Raw genomic sequence first — 20,041 nt, 5'->3', positions numbered from 1 at the left:
GCTTGAGATTCTCTCTCTCCTTCTCCCTTTGCCCTTCCCCCATGCATACATGTTTTCTCTCTCTCTCTCAGATAAATGAATAATTCTTTAAAAAAATTCATGATATATTTATGTAAATGAAAAATGAAGCAAAAATAAATCAGAATGCTCATGGAATTTTAAAAGGATCATTAATCAGTTGTAAGATAGTCAAATAAATCCCTGAAGTGATATCTAATATTTTATGTGCTTCTATGTCTTTCTGAGGAGAGTGTTCATAGTTTTTTTCCTGGGCTGCATGGAATATGTGATCTTTTGTGACTGGTATCTTTTACTGCACATAGATAATCATAGTTCATCGATGTTGTAGAATCTGTCAGTTCTTCTTTAAAAAAAATATTTGGGGGATGCCTGGGTGGCTCAGTCAGCTGGGTGTCTGCCTTTGGCTCAGGTCATGATCCTGGGATCGAGTTCTGCATCAGGCTCCTTGCTCAGTGGGGAGCCTGCTTTTCCCTCTGTCTGCTGTTTCCCCTGCTTGTGCTCTCTCCTTCTCACTCTCTGACAAATATAATAAATAAAATATTAAAAAAAAACTAGAAATGTTAATAAGCCTAAAGGACAAAGAAACAAATAATGAGTAAATACAACTACCAGAAATGTGGAGAAAGAAATCACAAGAGAAAATATATCTACAATACTGTTTTATAAAAAGCCTGTATAAGTGGATCTGTGTAGTTCAAACTCATGTTGTTCAAGGGTCAATATATTTTTAATTCTCTTGGGTGTAAGTATTTGTATGGACATATGTTTTCATTTCTCTGGAGTATGCACCTAGGAGTTGAATTGCTGAGTTATATGGCAATTCTATCCTTAACTATGGGAAGAGCTGCCAGGCAGAGGGACTGCATTTTACATTCCCACCTGCGGTGCTTGAAAGTTCCAATTTCTCCACATTTCCACTATTGATTGTTACTACCTTCATTTAACTATACCCATCCTATTGATGTCTCATGAAATGGTATCTGATTATACCTTTGATCTGCGTTTTCTTGATGGCTAATGATATTGGGCATCTTTTCATGTGTTCATTCACTAACATATATCTTTTTTGTTTGAATTTATGAGTTATTTGTGTTTTCTTTCTTGAGTTGTAATAGTTCTGTTTATATTTTGGATATAAGTCAGTTATCAGACATATGTTTTATAAAACTCCATTCTGTTTTTCCTCTTTCTTAGTGATGTCCTTTGAAGCACAAATGTTTGAGTTTTGATGAAGTCCAATTTATATATTTTCTTTTTTATTTTATTTTTATTTTTTTTAAAGATTTTATTTATTTATTTGACAGAGAGAGATCACAGTAGGCAGAGAGGCAGGCAGAGAAAGAGGAAGAGAAGCAGGCTCCCTGCTGAGCAGAGAGCCTGATGTGGGACTCGATCCCAGGACCCTGAGATCATGACCTGAGCCGAAGGCAGCAGCTTAACCCACTGAGCCACCCAGGTGCCCTATTTTCTTTTTTAAAAGATTTCATTTATTTGAGAGAGAAAGAGAAGTGGGGAGGGGTAGAGGGAGAAGGAGAAGCAGATTCCCCTCTGAACAGAAAGCTCCATGCAGGGCTCAGTCCCAGGACCTTGGGATCATGACCTGAGCAAAAGGCTGCCACTTAACCCACTGAGCCACCCAGGAGCCCTTATAAGTTTTTTCTTTTATCACTTGTACTTTTGGTACCATAGCTAAGAAAGCATTCCTTTTTTTTTTTTAAAGATTTTATTTATTTATTTGGCAGAGAGAGATCAAGTAGGCAGAGCAGCAGGCAGAGAGGGAAGGGGAAAGAAAGCAGGCTCCCTGCTGAGCAGAGAGCCCAATGTGGAGCTTGATCCCAGGACCCTGAGATCATGACCTGAGCTGAAGGCAGAGGCTTAACCCACTGAGCCACCCAGGCGCCCCTTAAGAAAGCATTCCTTAATCTCAGAGTGTAAAGATTTACCACTATGTTTTGTTCCAAGAAGTTAATACTCTAACATTTTTGATAGTTTTAATACAAATACAATGTGCACATAAGCTGTCTATTCATTTTTTTGGCTGCATAGCCTGGCATTGGGATTGGTGACTCTGATGGCCAGCTGGGCTTCTCTTTCCATGGTGGCTTTGCGGTTCTTGGAGGAGACGTTGTGAGAAATCTCTGCACAGTAAGATTTGTTCCACGCGACATTGTGGAGTAGGAACTTCAGAAGCCACTGGGCAGTATGTCCTTTGTTTTCCTCTTGCTCCCGTTACCATCATTGGGCATCAAGATCTGGTCGTTGAATCTTCTGTGCACCCTGTTGTCAACGCCTCTGGATTTCCACCAGTCGAACTTAATTTTGACATATTGGTCTGACTGGTGTCAATGAACTGCTTGGTCCTTTTTTCAACAATCTTGGGCTTCTCCACAGGTCTCAGGGCGGCCATGATGTGAAGTAGAGGATGGCTGCCACCACTGCAGGCAGAGCGGAGGAAGAGAGTAGTACTTTTAACTTTTTCATTTAAGTCTTTGGTTTCATTTCGAGATAATTTATGTGTGCAGTGTGAAGTCAGGGTTATATTCTTCGGGATATGAATATGCAGTTGACCCATCATCATTTGTTGAGAAGACTATTCTTCCCCATTGACTTGTTTTGCTATCCTTGTTGAGAGTCAGATGACCGTAAATGCAGATATCTGTTTTTGTAAAAAAAGTCTGTAACATTTTGAGTTGTCTTCACCAGGAAAAATTAGGCATAGTGTTGCAGAGAGTAGTTGAATCCTTTGTTTTTCAAAATAGGTTCAGGTCACTTCCTGACTAGGGACCAACCTTAAGGGAGGATCCCATCTAAAGTTGCATCACTGTCCTGTGCCTTTTGAAATATTTCTGAGAAATCCTTCATTTAGTGTGCTTTTCTTGGATCTTACCTTTATTTAAATTTGGAAATCTCAGTTAAAAAAAAATCCAGTTCTCTTGCTTTTTTCACAAACATTGTAAACATGTTAGTATTAGTTATAGTATTATAGAGATTTGGGTTTTTACCCCCCTTGTTTTCAAAGTTTAGCTGGAGGGAATGGTTAATTTTTAAAGGAGTCATTCTTGTAAAGTTGGGATAGTGCTGAGTGGCTGATGGTCTGCTGATTCCAGCTGTGAAATGTTTTTTGGAGAGCAGAAAAACAATTTGCTTCCATTCCAATACACTATAATTCTTGAGGTCCACTGAGTTTCTAAAAACAATGACTCAAAGTGAGATGAAGAATTGTGAACTACGTTTTTCCTTAGTATCTTCTAGTATTTGGAAAGGAGTGATATACTTACTAGGATCTATTGAGATGAGATGAATATCAGAATTGATTGAGAGTTTGATTATATGGACTTTAAAGTTTAGGAGATTAGCTGCCTCTAATGTAATGCTGCAGTTCACAAGTATTTATTTCTGTTTTTCATTTGGTTCTTTAAAAAAACATTTATTTGACAGAGAGATCACAAGCAGTTAGGCAGGCAGAGGGGGAGGGGGAAGCAGGCTCCCTGCTGAGCAGAGACCCCCCCCCCTCCCCCTGCCCCATGTGGGTCTCGATCCCAGGACCCTGAGATCGTGACCTGAGCTGAAGGCAGAGGCTTAACCCACTGAGTCACCCAGGTGCCTCCATTTGGTTCTTTTTTCATGACATATTAAAAGGGGGGAAATTAAAAAAAAATATTTAAAAGGGGGAAGTTTTCTGTAGGCCATATTTATATTAATTTCTTCAGCTCTGAAAATATCTATGGAATGTGTATATGAATTAGGTTGCTCAGTGGGAGTGTAATAATGAAATCTGTGAAATACTGTAGAACATATGTCAAAGTGTATTATCTTTGTACTATTTAGTGTGCTTTGTCCTTTGTATGTATCTATAATATGTGTCCATAATGTGCATTCAGTGGATATAGTAATATCATAGTTACCTATAGGTCAGTTTTCCCAAAATCCAAAACATCCCCAACAGAACCCTTTAAACCCTGAAATAAAAGTTTTTTAAAAGATGAGTAAAAAATTAGAAAGCTCATACCTTGTATTTCACGTGACATACATATTTATTCTTAGGGCCATTATCTTTTTTAGAAGTTACCTTCTTTAAAAAGGAAAACTCAAAATAGGTAGTGATTGAAGGAGCTCAAATGAAAACTGTGTGTGATGGGTGTTAGGCGCAACTGATGAATCATTTAACCTTGTATCAAAATTAATGATGGACTGTATGTTGGCTAATTGAATTTAAATTAAATGCTGTAAGAAAAAAAGAACAGTTGCATTTCTCTACTATGGTATTATCTTAAAAACTAAAATTAAAATGTAGAAAAGCCAAAAAAAGAAAAAGAAAAGGAAAAAAAAAGAAAAAACTACTGTGTGAGGGGCCCAATAATGGTGTGTGCTTTTTTAGTGCCCATGAACACCATGACACTAGCATTTTAGGATGACAATCACTGCTGCACACAGACTTTCTGAATCAGAAAGCATCTAATACGTGTGTGTGTGTATGTTTTAAAGATTTTATTTATTCATTTGAACAAGAAAGTAGGAGCAGGGGGGTGGGCAGAGGGAGAAGGTGGAAAAGCGGCAGACTCCCCACTGAGCAGAGAGCCTGAAGTGGGGCTTGATCCCAGGACCTGAGATCATGACCTGAGCCAAAGGCTTAGATGCTTAATTGACTAAGCCACCTAGGTGCCCCAACATGTAATACATGTTTAAGAGAGATGCCTATTTTTTAAAAAATAGTTTAAAATGAAAGACTTGGCTTTTAGGTGAGCACACTAATTGAGTATTTGAAAAGCTTTTTTATGTAGATGACTTTTTGCCAGTGTCATATAAACATGCTTTGATTAATTTAGGTGCATTTCTTAATTTGTTCAAACATTTATTAAGCTGTGTTCAGGTATTATTCTACACAGTGGAATTTCAGCAGTGAACACAAATTCTTACAAACCCCTCTAATCAAGTGGGCGAAAGACAAAATAAATTTAAAAATAATAATATATTAACAGAACATGTAAATTATTTTTATTATTGAAAGTAAATCTTAAAGTAGTTCATTATTGTTCTTTTTTTATTATTATTAAGTATGTTTTTGCATGAAACATGATCATACATTGATAACTCTGTTCCTCTTAAACTCAGTAACATACACTGGGACTTTCTGCTGGGTAGGGAATTATCAAGTGTGCAGTTTACATTTCAGGTGATGCTATTTTTTTGTGCTTATGCTCATATGATTCGTGTAATTTGGCTATTTTGCTAGTGGAAGTAAAGATTATTGTTATGGAATCTTGTCTGTCTCATGATTGTATAAATTTAGATTCTAACTTGGGACCTAAACTGTAAAGTAGAATACTTCAGTTTGATCCTCTAGTGTACCTTTTAGAGGAAAACATTTGTAAAAATGTTAAACAGATACTTGTGGAATGAGAAGCCAGAAGTTCTTTAAGTTAGGCTTTTTATGTTGTCATTAGACTCAAAGACCTTATTGGCCTGGCCAGGAGCAGAGAGGAGAGCCTCTAGGAGACAGACATCACTTACTTGACTGAATCATGTTGAGCCTTGTTTAGTAGAGTTCAGAAAGATGGTATTGGAGTTTCCATGCAGTGATGGTGTTCACTGTCACGACTACGTGATTTATTATTCTTTAAAGGAGAGAAGTACGAGACAGTCCTTCCTACTAGTTTGTTACTGGCTGGACTGAAAGTAGGAAAAAAGAAATTGAGTGCCTAATGTAAATACATAGGAGCGTGTAGTTTTCCATCATCTTTCTATGGAAGCACTCTTTGTGAATTTGCTTCATTGGTCCTTGCTTTAGTACTTGTTCTGTTTTTCTCTTCTGACTATTTTATCATATTCCCTTTTAGGTGTATGTCTTCATTATCTTTTGCCTTTAAATTTCTGAACCAATTGTATCCTTTCTCTTTCCTCTCTAAATACTGTTGCTTGACTTCCAAACTTTGTTTCCTTTTGTTCTTGTTCTTTCTTGTTCTAGGAATAACTGTATAAAATACCCAATTTTTGCTAAAAGTTATAACCAGTTCCTCCCAGATTTGTTTCTTATTGGAACAGCATCAAACCAAAAGGAAACTGTAGAAGGGAAAAAAATGAACTTCACTTAGCTATTAAAATAATGATTGGTTTTATGGGGATTTTTTGTGAGACTTGAAAAAATAAAACCATTTGGCTGTTTTGTTTTTATGGCATCAAAATATGATGTACCAAAAAAATTTATTAAGAAATATCTCAGTATTGCCATTTAAAATTTTTCAGGCTGCTATCCTTGTCCAGGGCCCAACATGAATCCTATTGCCCTTGGGAGCCGCTGGCTTGCTTATGCAGAAAACAAGGTAAGGCATGGCTCGTGTTTTGATTATTTGTAATGGAGCAAGTGTTGAAGAGTTTTCTAAAGGTGATCACCAACCAACAATGAATGTTTAACTTACTAGTTTGTTTTCTTTGGTTTGGTTTCGATTTTAATCAGGCACTCAGTAGTTATCCTATTTCCCTTATTGCTTAGGAACAGTATTTGGGCTCAACCTTAATTTTCTAACCTTAGTTTTCCATTAAACTTAGGCACAACATTGATATTACCTTAGTAGTTTCTGTGGAGCTAGAAATCAGGAGGCAGGGATGACTTTTGTTTTTATTGGTATATTGGGAACAGAGCCATAGAATAATTTAATTGACTTTATGTGTCTACAGCTAAATCTAAACAGGGGTTCAGCCATTTGTCTTAATAATTAAATCACAGGTGATCACATTTTGTTGAATTTTCCAGTTATTTATCAATTTCATTTATCTATTACAGTCATAATAGTAAATGAAGATATTATGTTATTACATGGAAGAATTTTTTTATGTCCAATTCAAAGCCAAAGACAAATTTGAATTTTTGCAAAGAAAAAGTGAAATCTTTTTTATACCATATTGTGCTCTGCATGTGAATATAGAATGAAATCTAAAAAATATTACAGACTTCAGAGAAGATTATTGTTTTTTATTTCATTTTAGCCTGCTTGTATAATTATTACATATTAAGAATAATAGGAAATAATATTTATTGAAGAATTTTTGACACAAGTCTGAATATTGCAAGTACAATAATTATTTGGAGAAACCATAGAGCATGTAAATCTCTGGAATTCACAAAATCAAGAAACTCCTGAAGAAAGTTATTTTTGTAGATAAATTTCTTGATACTTTTCCCAAAATTCTGTTTGCTACAGATATTTTACGTCTTACTAAATGTCATAATGCCATTTCTAGTATATCTCATAAAAATAGCTCTTTTCAAAACATTTTCAAAAAAGACGAGGCATACAATTCAGTGGTGACATAATGATATCTTCTAATATTTATATCTGTAATACGTTTCCTTGAGTGCTGGAGACATCCAAGAAGAATGTGCAAAAATTGTCTTTTGGCTCTTGTAAATGTATTCTCACACGTGGGAAACTACCAATTTAGAATTGTAGGTGTTATGCAAATAGTTACTTATTGTTTTCTAGCAGAAGGAACTCCCTTCATAGATGCATATGTGGGTGTGTGCCAGTTGTTTTGCTTGTCTTGCCTTTGTAAAGTGTCATTAATATCTAGCATTCCATACAGAAGTGTAGTGACATTTACAAGGAGTTTGCTAATCAGATAACTATACCATCCTTTGAAGGAAATATTTTTAGATAAATGTCTTTCCATAGTATTTACAAAAATGCTAGTATTTATTAACAGTTTCTGTTTGTTGGTTTTTGGGCTAAGTGTGGAATTGCAAAATTTAATTAAATTTTAGAGTAACAATCTCTTTCAATGAAAATGCTCTTTGACTAAAATTTTAAGCAAGAGGCTATATATGGGAATGCAAGCTGGTGCAGCCACTCTGGAAAACAGTATGGAGGTTCCTCAAAAAGTTGAAAATAGAGCTACCGTATAACTCAGCATTTGTACTACTGGAGATTTACCCCAAAGATACAAATGTAGTAATCTGAAGGAGCCCCTGCATCCCAGGGTTTATAGCAGCAATGTCCACAATCACCAAACTATTGAAAGAGCCCAGATGACCATCAACAGATGAATGGATGAAGAAGATGTAGTGTGTGTGTGTGTATATATATGTATATATTACACACATACATAGATATATCTATATGTACATATATGCATATATGTATGTACGTTTCCTATACATACATATATATATGTGTATATATATACACACACACACACATATATAACATGAAATACTACTCAACCAGCAAAAAACAAAAAAAGAAATCTTGCCATTTGCAACAACATAGATGGAAAGAGAGGGTATTATGCTAAGCGAAGTAAGTCAGTCAGAGAAAAACAATTATCGTATGATCTCACTTATATGTGGAATTTGAGAAACAAAGCAGAGGATCATAGGGGAAGAGAGGAAAACATGAAACAAGACGAACCCAGAGAGGCAAACAAACCATAAGAGATCCGTAATCTCAGGAAACAACCTGAGGGTAGCTGGAGCAGAGGACAGGTAGGGGAGTTGGGGTGGCTGGGTGCGGTGGGGTGGCTGGGTGATAGACATTGGGGAGGGTATGTATTGTGGTGAATGCTATGTATTGTGTAGGATTGATGAATCACATACATGTACCCATGAAACAAATAATATATTTTAACAATAATTTTTTAAAAAGACTTAAATATGAGTCAGGAAACCAAGAAAATCCTAAAGGAGAACACAGGCAGTAACTTCTTTGACATCAGCCATAGCAACCTCTTATTAGATATGTCACCTGAGGCAAGGGAAACAAAAGCAAAAATAAATTATTGGAATTTCCTCAAGATAAAAATAACTTCAGCACAGTGAAGGAAACAATCAGTAAAACTAAAAGGCAACCTATGGAATGGAGGAGGATATTTGCATATGACATATCTGATAAAGGGTCAGTATCTAAAATATATAAAGAATTCAGACAACTCAACACCCCCAAAATGAATAATCTTGTTAAAATGGGCAGAAGACATGAATGAACATTTCTCCAAAGACATACAGATAGCCAAGAGACACATGAAAAGATGCCCAACATCCTTGATGATTAGGGAGATACAAATCAAAACTACAATGTGATCTCACCTCACACCTGTCAGAATGGCTATCATCAGCAACACAAGAAACAATAGGTGTTGGTGAGGATGTGGAGAAAGGGGAACTTATAGCAGTACTGGTGGGAATAAAACTGGTATAGCCACTCTGGAAAACAGTATGGAGTTAAAAATTAAAAATAGAATTACCTTACAATCTAGCAATTGCACTACTGTGTATTTACCCAAAGAATACAAGAATACTAATTCAGAAGGATACATGTACCCCAATATTAATAACCAAATTATGGAAATAGTCCAATTCCAATAACCAAGGAATGGATAAAGAAGATGTGATATGGGGCGCCTGGGTGGCTCAGTGGGTTAAGGCCTCTGCCTTTGGCCCAGGTCGTGGTCCTGGGATCAGGCCCTGCATTGGGCTCTCTGCTCGATGGGGAGCCTGCTTCCTCCTCTCTCTCTGCCTAACTCTCTGCCCCCTTGTGATCTCTGTCAAATGAATAGATAAAAGTCTTAAAAAAAAAGATGTGATATATCTATATAGATATACATGTATATACACACATACATATATACATACATACATACATACACAATGGAATATTAGCCATAACGAAAACTAAATCTCGCCATTTGCGGTGATGTGGATGGAGTAGAGAGTATTATGCTAAGCAAAATAAGTCAGTCAGAGAAAGACAGATACCATATGACTTCACTCATGTGTGGAATTTAAGAAACAAAACAAATGAGCATAGTGGAGAAAAAAGAGAGGCAAACCAAGAAAAGGACTCTTAACTCTAGAGAACAAATTGATGGTTACCAGAGGTGAGGTGGGTAAAGGGATGGGGTAGATAGGTGGTGAGAATTAAGAAGGGCACTTGTGATGAGCACCAGGTGTTGTATGGAAGTGTTGAATCACTAAATTGTACATCTGAAACTAATGTTACACTATATATTAACTAACTGGAATTTAAATTAAAACTTTAAATAAATAAAAAAATAAAATTAAGTCATAAAGAAAGAGGCCATTATATACTGATTGGGTTTGTTTTTCTCTTTTTTTTAAATTAGTTTTTAAATTTAAATTCAGTAAATTAGCATGTATTATTAGTTTTAGAGGTAGAGGTCAGTGATTCATCAGTCTTATATAATACCCAGTGCTCCTTACATCACATGCCCTCCTTAATGTCCAACACCCCATTACCTCATCCCCCCAAGCTCCTCACCTCCAGCAACCCTGTTTGTTTCTTGAGATTAAGAGTCTCTTACGGTTTGTCTCCCTCTCTGGTTTCATCTTGTTTCATTTTTTTCTCTCCTCCCCTATGATCCTCTGCTTTGTTTCTCAAATTCCATATATTAGTGAGATCATACGATAATTGTCCTTCTCTGATTGACTTATTTCGCTTAGCATAATACCCTCTCTTTCCACCCATGTTGTTGCAAATGGCAAGATTTCATTTTTTTTTTTTTGCTAGTTGAGTAATATTCCGTTGCATGCATATATATATATATATGCATGTATATATATATATATATATATATATATATATGCCATCTTCTTTATCCATTCATCTGTCAATGGACATCTGGGCTCTTTCCATAGTTTGGCTATTGTGGACATTGCTGCTATAAATACTGGGATGCAGGTGCCCCTTCAGATTACTACAATTGTGTCTTTGGGGTAAATCCCCAGTAGTGCAAATGCTGGGTTGTAGGGTAGTTCTGTTTTCAAGGGGTTTGTTTTTCGGGGCTTCTCTTTAAACTTACTTTTAACTAGGAAAGCTTACAGAAAAGCTCTAAGAATAAATATAGTACAGATACCACAAAGCACACTCATGTACCTTTTACTCGTATTATTTCAGAGTGAGTTGCATGTATCACATTACCCCTAAATACTTAAGTTATCAGTCAATTTAATCTTGAGAAAATGCTTTTAGCTATTTTACCATCCATATTCCAGTTTTATCAATTAACCCTATCATATCATTTGTAGAGCTTTTTTTTTTTTTTTTTTTTTTTTGTAGTTCAGGGTCCAGGCTAGGACAAGATATTATATTTTGTTGGGATGTCCCCTGAGATTCTTTTAATATGTAAGAGTTGACAGTCTTGCTTTGTCTTTTTCAGCATCGATGATTTTGAAGAATATGGCCCACTACCACTACTCCTTACCTCCCCCTCTTTTTTTAATAGAATGATTTTTAGTTTGATTTTTTTTATGTTTTCTCTTGATTATATTCAGATTATATATTTCTGGCTAGAATACTACATGAATATTGTTCTGTATTTCTTATAGTGTAATTTTTTTGTCCTTAATTATTGTGGCTTTCAAATTGTCCCACAATTGACCAAGGAGAGCCCTTCAGGCTGGTTCTTGTGACATGGTGACATGCCTTCATCAAGTTTTTACTTAAAATTTTTTAAAAATTACCTTACTTGCTATCATAAGTTAAGGTTCATCTAGTATCTTCCCTGTTGTCAGTCCTGGAATCCTCTACTTCTTGATTCCCCTGTTCCTTTTAATGGGCCATGGCTTTAGATACTAAGCTTTGTCCAGTGGATGTGCTCATAGTTATGGGGCTGTTTTTGCTTTTAGACACTTTCAGTGGACAAAGTTTGGAAACACTGCATATTACATACATACTTCTATATGTACATAAATCAGCAAATATACATATACAAACATACTTGTGCATCTACACACAAATTTTGGAAAGGAAGGGTACACATGGGTATTTCCATAGGATTCTTTCCTTTCATCCTCCATCTCACATTTTTATGTCCTTTTTTTGCATGGGAGACTGATATCAGCATATTTACTTCTTTGTTGACTCCTATAATGGAAAAAGTAATGACAGAATTGCTTGCTCACAACACTGTAAATATCAATCCAAATAAAGAGTTCAGGATTTTCTTGCACTTACGCCCATTCCTGTTACTGCCCCAAACTGAAGATGTGCAAATACTGTGCTGATATATTATTTTGATTAGTTTGTCCTTTATTTCTCACTTTCTGCCTTCCTTCATTGTTTTTATAGTTTTCATTTGAGATATAATTTTTAAAGACTTTATTTATTTATGAGAGAGGGAGAGAGAAAAGGGGAGGAACAGCGGGAGAGGGACAAGCAGACTCCACATTGAGAGTAGAACCTGATGCGGGGCTCAATCTCAGGACACTGAGATCATGACCTGAGCTGAAACGAAGAGTCTGATGCTTATCTGACTGAGCCACCTGGGTGCCCCTTAAATATTTTAAAAATATTTTTTATATTTATTTTTTGTTTACATGCTAATATATTTCACTATGTTATATATATTTATATTTCCCTTTCTTTCCAAAAGATAACATAACACATGTGCTCTTTTGTATGTTGCCTTTTTAACTTACATTTCCTGGAAATTAATCCATTTTATAGAGGTTTACACTACAGAAATTTCTGATTTGTCTTTAATTTTGATGAATTGAGATGACAAATGTAATTTCTAATGAGCCTAAAGTTTTAAACAAAAAGTTCTGACTTAATTATGTTTATATAGAAATGCTGACTCAGTTTTAGTTGAATTGAAAAAGTGATGGTATTGCTTGCTTTTGTAGATTTATTCCTGATTATTCCTGAAACAGAAAAAAATGGTAGTATTTCTTAAGATAATGTTTTTTTCTTACACATGCAGCAGGAAGTAGTGGAGGGATAACTTTCATAATTCTTTGAATATGTACTTATGAATGAACAAATGAATGAGTGAGTGAGTGAAAGGGTTACTTTTTATTAGTTAAAACGATCTCTTCCTCTCTTTCTTTCTTTTCTTTCTTTCTTTTTCTTAAGACAATTTATTTATTTGAGAGAGAGCGAGAGAAGAGAGCATAAGCAGGGGGAGTGTCAGGCAGAGGGACAGGGAGAAGCAGGCTCCCTGCTGAGCAGGGAGCCCAATGTGGGACTCCATCCCAGGACCCAGGGATCATGACCTGAACCGAAGGCAGACACTTAACTGACTGAACCACCCAGGTGTCCCTAAAACAATCACTTTTGAACTCTGTTTTCCCCTATTCGAAACCACATTTGTCATCACCTGTCATTTGGAAAATTCCTCACTGCTGACCTTGGAATCTGCGTCAGCAGCCATTTCATGTGCCAGCTATACATCTCCTATCAGACTTTTAAAGATATTCCATTCTAACATATTATTATTGCTTTGAGGAATTGTTTGTTTTTTTTTTTTTTTATAATTTTTTTATTTTTTATAAACATATATTTTTATCCCCAGGGGTACAGGTCTGTGAATTGTTTTTTAATTTTATTTATTTTATTTTATTTTTTAAAAGATTTTTATTTATTTATTTGACAGACAGAGATCACAAGTAGTCAGAGAGGCAGGAAGAAAGAGAGGAAGGGAAGCAGGCTCCCTGCTGAGCAGAGAGCCCGATGTGGGGCTCGATCCCAGGACCCTGGCATCATGACCTGAGCCAAAGGCAGAGGCTTTAACCCACTGAGCCACCCAGGCGCCCTGAGGAACTGTTTTTTAATACAGTGTCAGTGATGAAGAAAATTTTGATTTTTTTCTTCTTCCTCTTCTTCTTCTTCTTTTTTTTTTTAAGATTTTTTATTTTTTTAACTTGGAAGAGAGAGTGAGAGAGCACCAGAGGGGAAAGGGTCAGAGGGAAAAGCAGACTCCCCACTGAGCAGGGAGTCTTTTGCGGGACTCAATCCCGGGACTCTATCCCGGGACTCCAGGATCATGACTCAAGCCAATAGCAGGTGCCTAACTGACTGAACCACCCAGGCACCCTCAAAATTTTGATTTTAGAATAAAAGAACAGAAAAGCTTATGTATTAATATTTATCAAGTGACCATGTTTTAAATTATATAAGCATTTTTTGTTTTTATGTTTTGGAAGAGGAAGATTCTATCTGAATTCTGTAGGCCTTTTAAATAATCTATAACCCAATGTGGAGCTGTTCTAGTATTCTACTACTGTCATTCTATTTTTAAAAAATTTTCAATGTAAAAATCTGGCTAATGAGTGCTTTTCTGCTTTGTTTTAAGAAAACCTAAATTTAGGAAGTGTATAGGAGCAGTGGGGAATTTAATCCTGGTGTGTTGCTTAGCACAGGAGACAGTTGTGCATGTTAAATTAGTGATTCACTTTGAAAATTGACAGGTTGATTTATTTATGTCAGTCATGAGTACAGGCATGTCTTTTTCATTCTAATGGTAATACTAGTAAGCCCTCTGAAGTGGACAGCTACTCTGTGTGTCGTGGTGGTTTTATGCACAATTTGTACCACTCACTTTTCCACTGACTTAATTGAAAATGGAAATATGACATATTCTTTCATCTCTCTCTTGTTCTCTCTTTCTTTCTTTTTCTTTTTCTTTTTTTTTTTTTTTTGGTTATCTTTTACAATCGTTCTGTAGGAATTAAGAGGATAGAGCTTCCAATTTGCTAGCATGTTAAATATTTAATGTTAGAAGTCAAGTCTAAGTCCTTTGATTATGTTACGAAATTTATTTGTGGAAAGATGGCCAGATCCTAATACTACAATTTCAGAGTTTATGAATTCTTAAAGACTATTCATCTTGTAATTAAAAATTGTATTTGAGCATGAAACTGCCTGAGTGGCACCAGTAGATTATAAAACGGGGGAAAAGTGTCTCAGCAGAGCTTTTAGCTGTTTGTCTGAAACACTTGTACAAACATTCCCACCCACCACCACCATGCTGCACGGTAAATAAGCCCTATCCTAATAGCCTGCAGAGTTAAACAGTTTAAGAGAAATGACTCTCTGGCTTCTTTCTGTCTCTCTTTTTCCAGCTCATTCGATGTCATCAGTCCCGTGGTGGAGCCTGTGGAGACAACATTCAGTCTTACACTGCCACAGTCATTAGTGCTGCTAAAGTGAGTATCAAATAGTCCCTGGGAGATGTGATTTTGTGGAGTAACTATCAGGTTTCTCTGCTGAGTTGTATTGAAATGACTCCTTCCCTTTTCATTCACAAATACGGAATAAACTTAAGTAAGTTAGAATTATTTTGCCACTCATGAGGATTGATGACTAAATGATTAGGTATTTAATCTCTTAAGGTTCATAAATAATATATTATTTTCTCTTGCAATGATTATAGGGTTTGTGTTCATCTAGTTTTAGCTTCTTTTTTTTTTTTTTTTAAAGATTTTATTTATTTAATTATCAGAGGGAGAGAGCACAAGCAGGGGGAACAGCAGACAGAGCAGGCAGAGAGAGAAGCAGGCTCCCTGCTAAACAAGGAGCCCAATGCAGGACTTGAACCCAGGACTCTGGGATTGTGACCTAAGCTGAAGGCAGCTGCTTAACCAACTAAGTCACCCAGGCGTCCCTGTGTTCATCCAACTTAAAATTTTAAATTCTAATTTAAATTTTTAAATTTTAAATTTTAAGTCTTTTAGCTTGATTAAAGTCTTTTTTACCTAATTACTAACACTTGTGAAAGAAGCTTTGCATGTTTTCAGTACTGACTTCTGGGTTCTTTTTTTTTTTTTTTATTATTTGTATCATTCTACCTATACTGAATCCTTTCATGTCTTTGAACATTTATGAATCTTCTTGACATAGAAAGAATATTATTCCTTAAGAAAATTTGAGTCAAACCCCTGGCACATTCAAAGACTCTTTCATGTCACGGGGCTGCCCCCTGTGTGTTTGCAAATGAGTTCTTTCTGTGTGTGTGAGGGTTAATTTCGATGATGACTCATAAACTTTATGCTGATTATAAGGTATTCTTATAATCACTATCCTTTTGAATTGTGAAGTATACAACAAAACAATTCTAATAATAGGGATGACATAGTGAATCTAAATGACAGCATGTAATAAAAAACACAACTATTCAGAAAAGGACAACAGTTTAAAGCAAACCACAGGGAGGGAATGAAAGGTCACTCTGTTTTATGTAAAACAAATACAAAAATACTTCAAGATTGATCACAAGTGCTTACATGATGGACTTTAGAATGTGTTCCTAGGTTTGATGAGAAAAGCATTACATGTTTTTTGCATGGAAAGGAAATGCTGAATGCCTTTATGCTTACATCACTGTGTATTTTAGATTTTAGAATCTTCATAAAAATTGTTTACTTTTCTCCTTTGTGTAAGCAAGAATTATGATGGTTATTTCAAAGGAGAGAAATCTGAGACAGTAATCAGTGTTATTTAGTTAGTTTATAATAGATCCACAAAATATACCAATGATACCTAATTCTCAAGTATTAGACTCCTTTTGGATTTATCTGTGCCGTATACTTTCACTGGGTTAGCTCATTGTATTATTACCTGAATAATTTTCAGTTTACGTGATAAAGGACAACTTTTTAGCTCTGCTTTGCTGTCACAAGTTTGTGTGCCTACATAAAAGGAAAGTGACTTGCTTCATGTAGTAACGATTTTGCTGTTTAACTGTCAGCTGAATGTGGACATGCTGGAATGAGGCTAGACTTAATAGACTCTGAGAAGAACAAGTGTGAACTCCCCAGTTTTTCTCTACCACATATTGAGAACTGTAAGGGATAGGTTCATGTCTTCATATTTAAACTCTCAGAAATTATGATGAGAATACTTTAATCCCATTGATTTCCAGTAGGCAGTTGGCCCCTAATGAAATTGGTATGGATTGAAATTCACTGTTAGCTCTAGTATTTTATAAAATTCTTGCATTAACTCTTGAATAAAGTAGTTAATATTTAATTTTTGTTACTCGCTTTTGTCGGATTTTAATGCTCCTGTTTATAAATGAATGCTCCTGTTTTTAAATTTACAAAATGAAGGAAGAATAAAACCACGGACATAAAAAAGTCCTTCCTTCCTTCCTTTCTTCCTTCTTTCCTTCCCCCCTCTTTTCCTTTCCTCCTCCCTTCTTCTCTTCCTTCCTTCCTTCCTTTCTTTCTCCCTCCCTTCACTCCCTCCTTTCCTTCCTTATTTTTATTTAAATTCCAATTAGTTCACATACAGTACAACATGGGTTTCAGCTGTAGAATTCAGGGATTCATCACCCATATACAATACCCAGTGCTCATCACAAGTGCCCTTAATACCCATCGTGTATTTATTCCATCTCCCCACCTCCCCTTCAGTAACCCGCAGTTTGTTCTTTATAGTTAAGAGTCTGTTTCTTGGTTTGCTTCTTTTTTTTTTTCCTTCCCCATGTTCATTTGTTTTGTTTCTTAAATTCCAAAGATGAGTGGACTCGTATGGCATTTGTCTTTCTCTGACTTATTTCACTTAGCAAAATACTCTCTAGTTCCATCCACCTCACTGCAAATAGTGAGATTTATTCTTTTTTATGGCTGAGTAATATTCCGTTGTGCATATGTTCCACATCTTCTTTATTCATTCATTAGTTGATGGACATTTGGGCTCTTTCCATAATTTGGGTGTTGTTGATAATGCTACTAGCAACATTGGGGTGCATGTGTCCCTTCAAACTAGTATTTTTGTGTTATTTGGATAAATACCTAGTACTGCAGTTGCTGGGTCATAGGGCAGTTCCATTTTTAACTTTTTGAGGAACCTCAGTACTGTTTTCCAGAGGGGCTGCATCAGTTTGCATTCCCACCAACAGTGTTAAGAGGGTTCCCTTTTCTCTGCATCCTCGTCAACACCTGTTGTTTTTTGTGTTGTTAATTTTAGTCATTCTGACTGGTGTGAAATGGTATCTCATTGTAGTTTTGATTTGTATTTCACAGATGTTGAGTGATGTTGAGCATCTTTCCATGTGTTTGTTAGCCATCTGTAAAGTCACCTATTTTTCTTTTCTTTTTTTTTTTTTTAAAGATTTTATTTATTTATTTGACAGAGATCACAAGTAGGCGGGGGGTGGGGTGGGGAGGAGCAGGCTCCCTGCTGAGCAGAGAGCCTGATCCAGGGCTCGATCCCAGGACTCCAAGATCATGACCTGAGCTGAAGGCAGAGGCTTAACCCATTGAGCCACCCAGGTGCCCCTAAAGTCACCTATTTCTTTTTTTTTTTTTTTTTTTTTTTTTTAAAGATTTTATTAATTTATTTGACAGAGAGAAAGATCACAAGTAGGCGGAGAGTCAGGCAGAGAGAGAGGAGGAAGCAGGCTCCCGCTGAGCAAAGAGCCCGATGCGGGGCTCGATCCCAGGACACTGAGATCATGACCTGAGCCGAAGGCAGCGGCCCAATCCACTGAGCCACCCAGGCGCCCCAAGTCACCTATTTCTTGATAGTCTTTTTGGACTTAGTGAGTAGTTAAATCCAATCATATATTATACATTGCTTTTTTTTTTTTTTTTTTAAGATTTATTTATTTGAGGGAAGAAGGACAGAAGGAGTGGGAGAGAGTCTCAAGCAGACTCCATGCTGAGTGCAGATCCTGAGGTGGGGCTTGATGCCATGGCCCTAAGATCATGACCTGACCCGAAAACAAGAGTCTGGTTGCTTAACTGACTGTTCCACCCAGGTGTCCCTATATATTGCCTTTTTAAAAAATCTTGTGTGTAACTTATATGAAATATTTTTTGAAGACTTTATTTATTTGAGAGGGAGAAAAAGCAGGAGCAGGGGGAGGGGCAGAGGGAGAGGGAGAGACAGGCTCCCCAATGAGCAGGGAGCCTGATGTGAAGCTTGATCCCAGGACCTTGGGATCAAGGCCTGAGTTGAAGGCAGACGCTTAACTTACTGAGTCACCCAGGTGCCCCATGCCATGAAATATTTTTAAAAACATTTTTCTTATATAATGTTTATGTACTTGTGGATTCCTGTGTTAGCATGAATATTTTGAGATTTCTTTTAAAATATTAAATTAATTTGGTATTTGGTATTTAGTATCAGTGTGTAGTATTTAGTTATTTTCCCAAAATTTTGCCAGAAATGGAATGATCCTTCCTTTGTGGATTTTTTTTTATAGGAAAGGTTGGTAAGTTGAGAATAATCTCATTTACCTCCCAAAGGATAATTTCTCCTAGTAAGTTATTAGATATAAGAAACTTTGTGGGTAAATTAGCCTTCTGAGGTATAAAATGGTTCCAGGTTCCCATGATAAGTATATAAAAATGACTTCTCTAATTAAGAAGTATAATTATAAATATGTTTTTTGTCTTTGTTACTATTACATGATGTATTATATTTGCAGTATATTAGCATATTCACTTGTGAAAATTCATCATGATGTATACTTATAATTCCCATACTTTTCTGTATAATGGAATATAAAAGTTTACTAAGAAAAGAACAATCTCAGATCTTCAGACCTAGAAACCTTCTTCAGGGAATGCGAACATTTAAGAGTGAACAATGGGACGCCTGGGTGGCTCAGTTGGTTGGGCAGCTGCCTTCGGCTTGGGTCATGATCCCAGCGTTCCTGGGATCGAGTCCCGCACGGGCTCCTTGCTCAGCGGGGAGCCTGCTTCTCTCTCTGTCTCTTCCTGCCATTCTGTCTGCATGTGCTCGCTCTCTCTCTCTCTGACAAAGAAATAAATAAAATCTTATTTAAAAAAAAGATTTAAGAGTGAACAATGGCAATATTACAAAGACTTCCATAAAATAAAAAAGTCATATAGTGCCTTATCTTGATTTATGATTCAGGATCACCTTGATACTGAAACTTGACAAGAATATTATGAAAGAGGAAAACTGTAGTCTTACTCATGAATATGAAAAATCCTAAACAAAATACTAGCAGAAAAAAATTAAACAGTATATTGTAATGATAATGTCACAATCGAGTGGGATAATTCCAATACAGGCTGGCTTATTACTCAAAATCAGTTAATGAAATTTGCTACGTGAACAGAATAACAGAGAACAATTACATGATTATCTTAATATATATATATATATACACACACAATAAGTTTGATAAAATCAAACATATATTCATTGATAAAATCTTTTAGTAAATAGTGATAGTTTCTGGTTCTCTAGAGTTCAGTTTTTTCTCAAGGTACCAAATTGTTTAAATGTAGAAAACATAGTTATTTTAAAGT

The 20,041-nt window shown here is 36.0% G+C and overlaps 1 protein-coding gene across 9 annotated transcripts in view; it reads left to right on the top strand.

The window, feature by feature from the left end:
- BCAS3 (BCAS3 microtubule associated cell migration factor) overlaps positions 1 to 20,041 on the top strand; it is a 591,123-nt gene that overhangs the window by 154,361 nt on the left and 416,721 nt on the right. For all 9 annotated transcript variants that reach the window (XM_059149981.1, XM_059149982.1, XM_059149978.1 and 6 more), the window contains exons 10-11: positions 6,265 to 6,341; positions 14,876 to 14,959. In XM_059149981.1, the coding sequence (XP_059005964.1) occupies positions 6,265 to 6,341; positions 14,876 to 14,959 (161 nt within the window). The remainder of the gene's footprint in view (positions 1 to 6,264; positions 6,342 to 14,875; positions 14,960 to 20,041) is intronic.

This window comes from Mustela lutreola, chromosome 15 (assembly GCF_030435805.1).
Source record: "Mustela lutreola isolate mMusLut2 chromosome 15, mMusLut2.pri, whole genome shotgun sequence".
Taxonomy (NCBI): domain Eukaryota; kingdom Metazoa; phylum Chordata; class Mammalia; order Carnivora; family Mustelidae; genus Mustela; species Mustela lutreola.
Note: the sequence above shows the minus strand (reverse complement) of the source record. Positions and strands in the feature narration are given on the sequence as shown.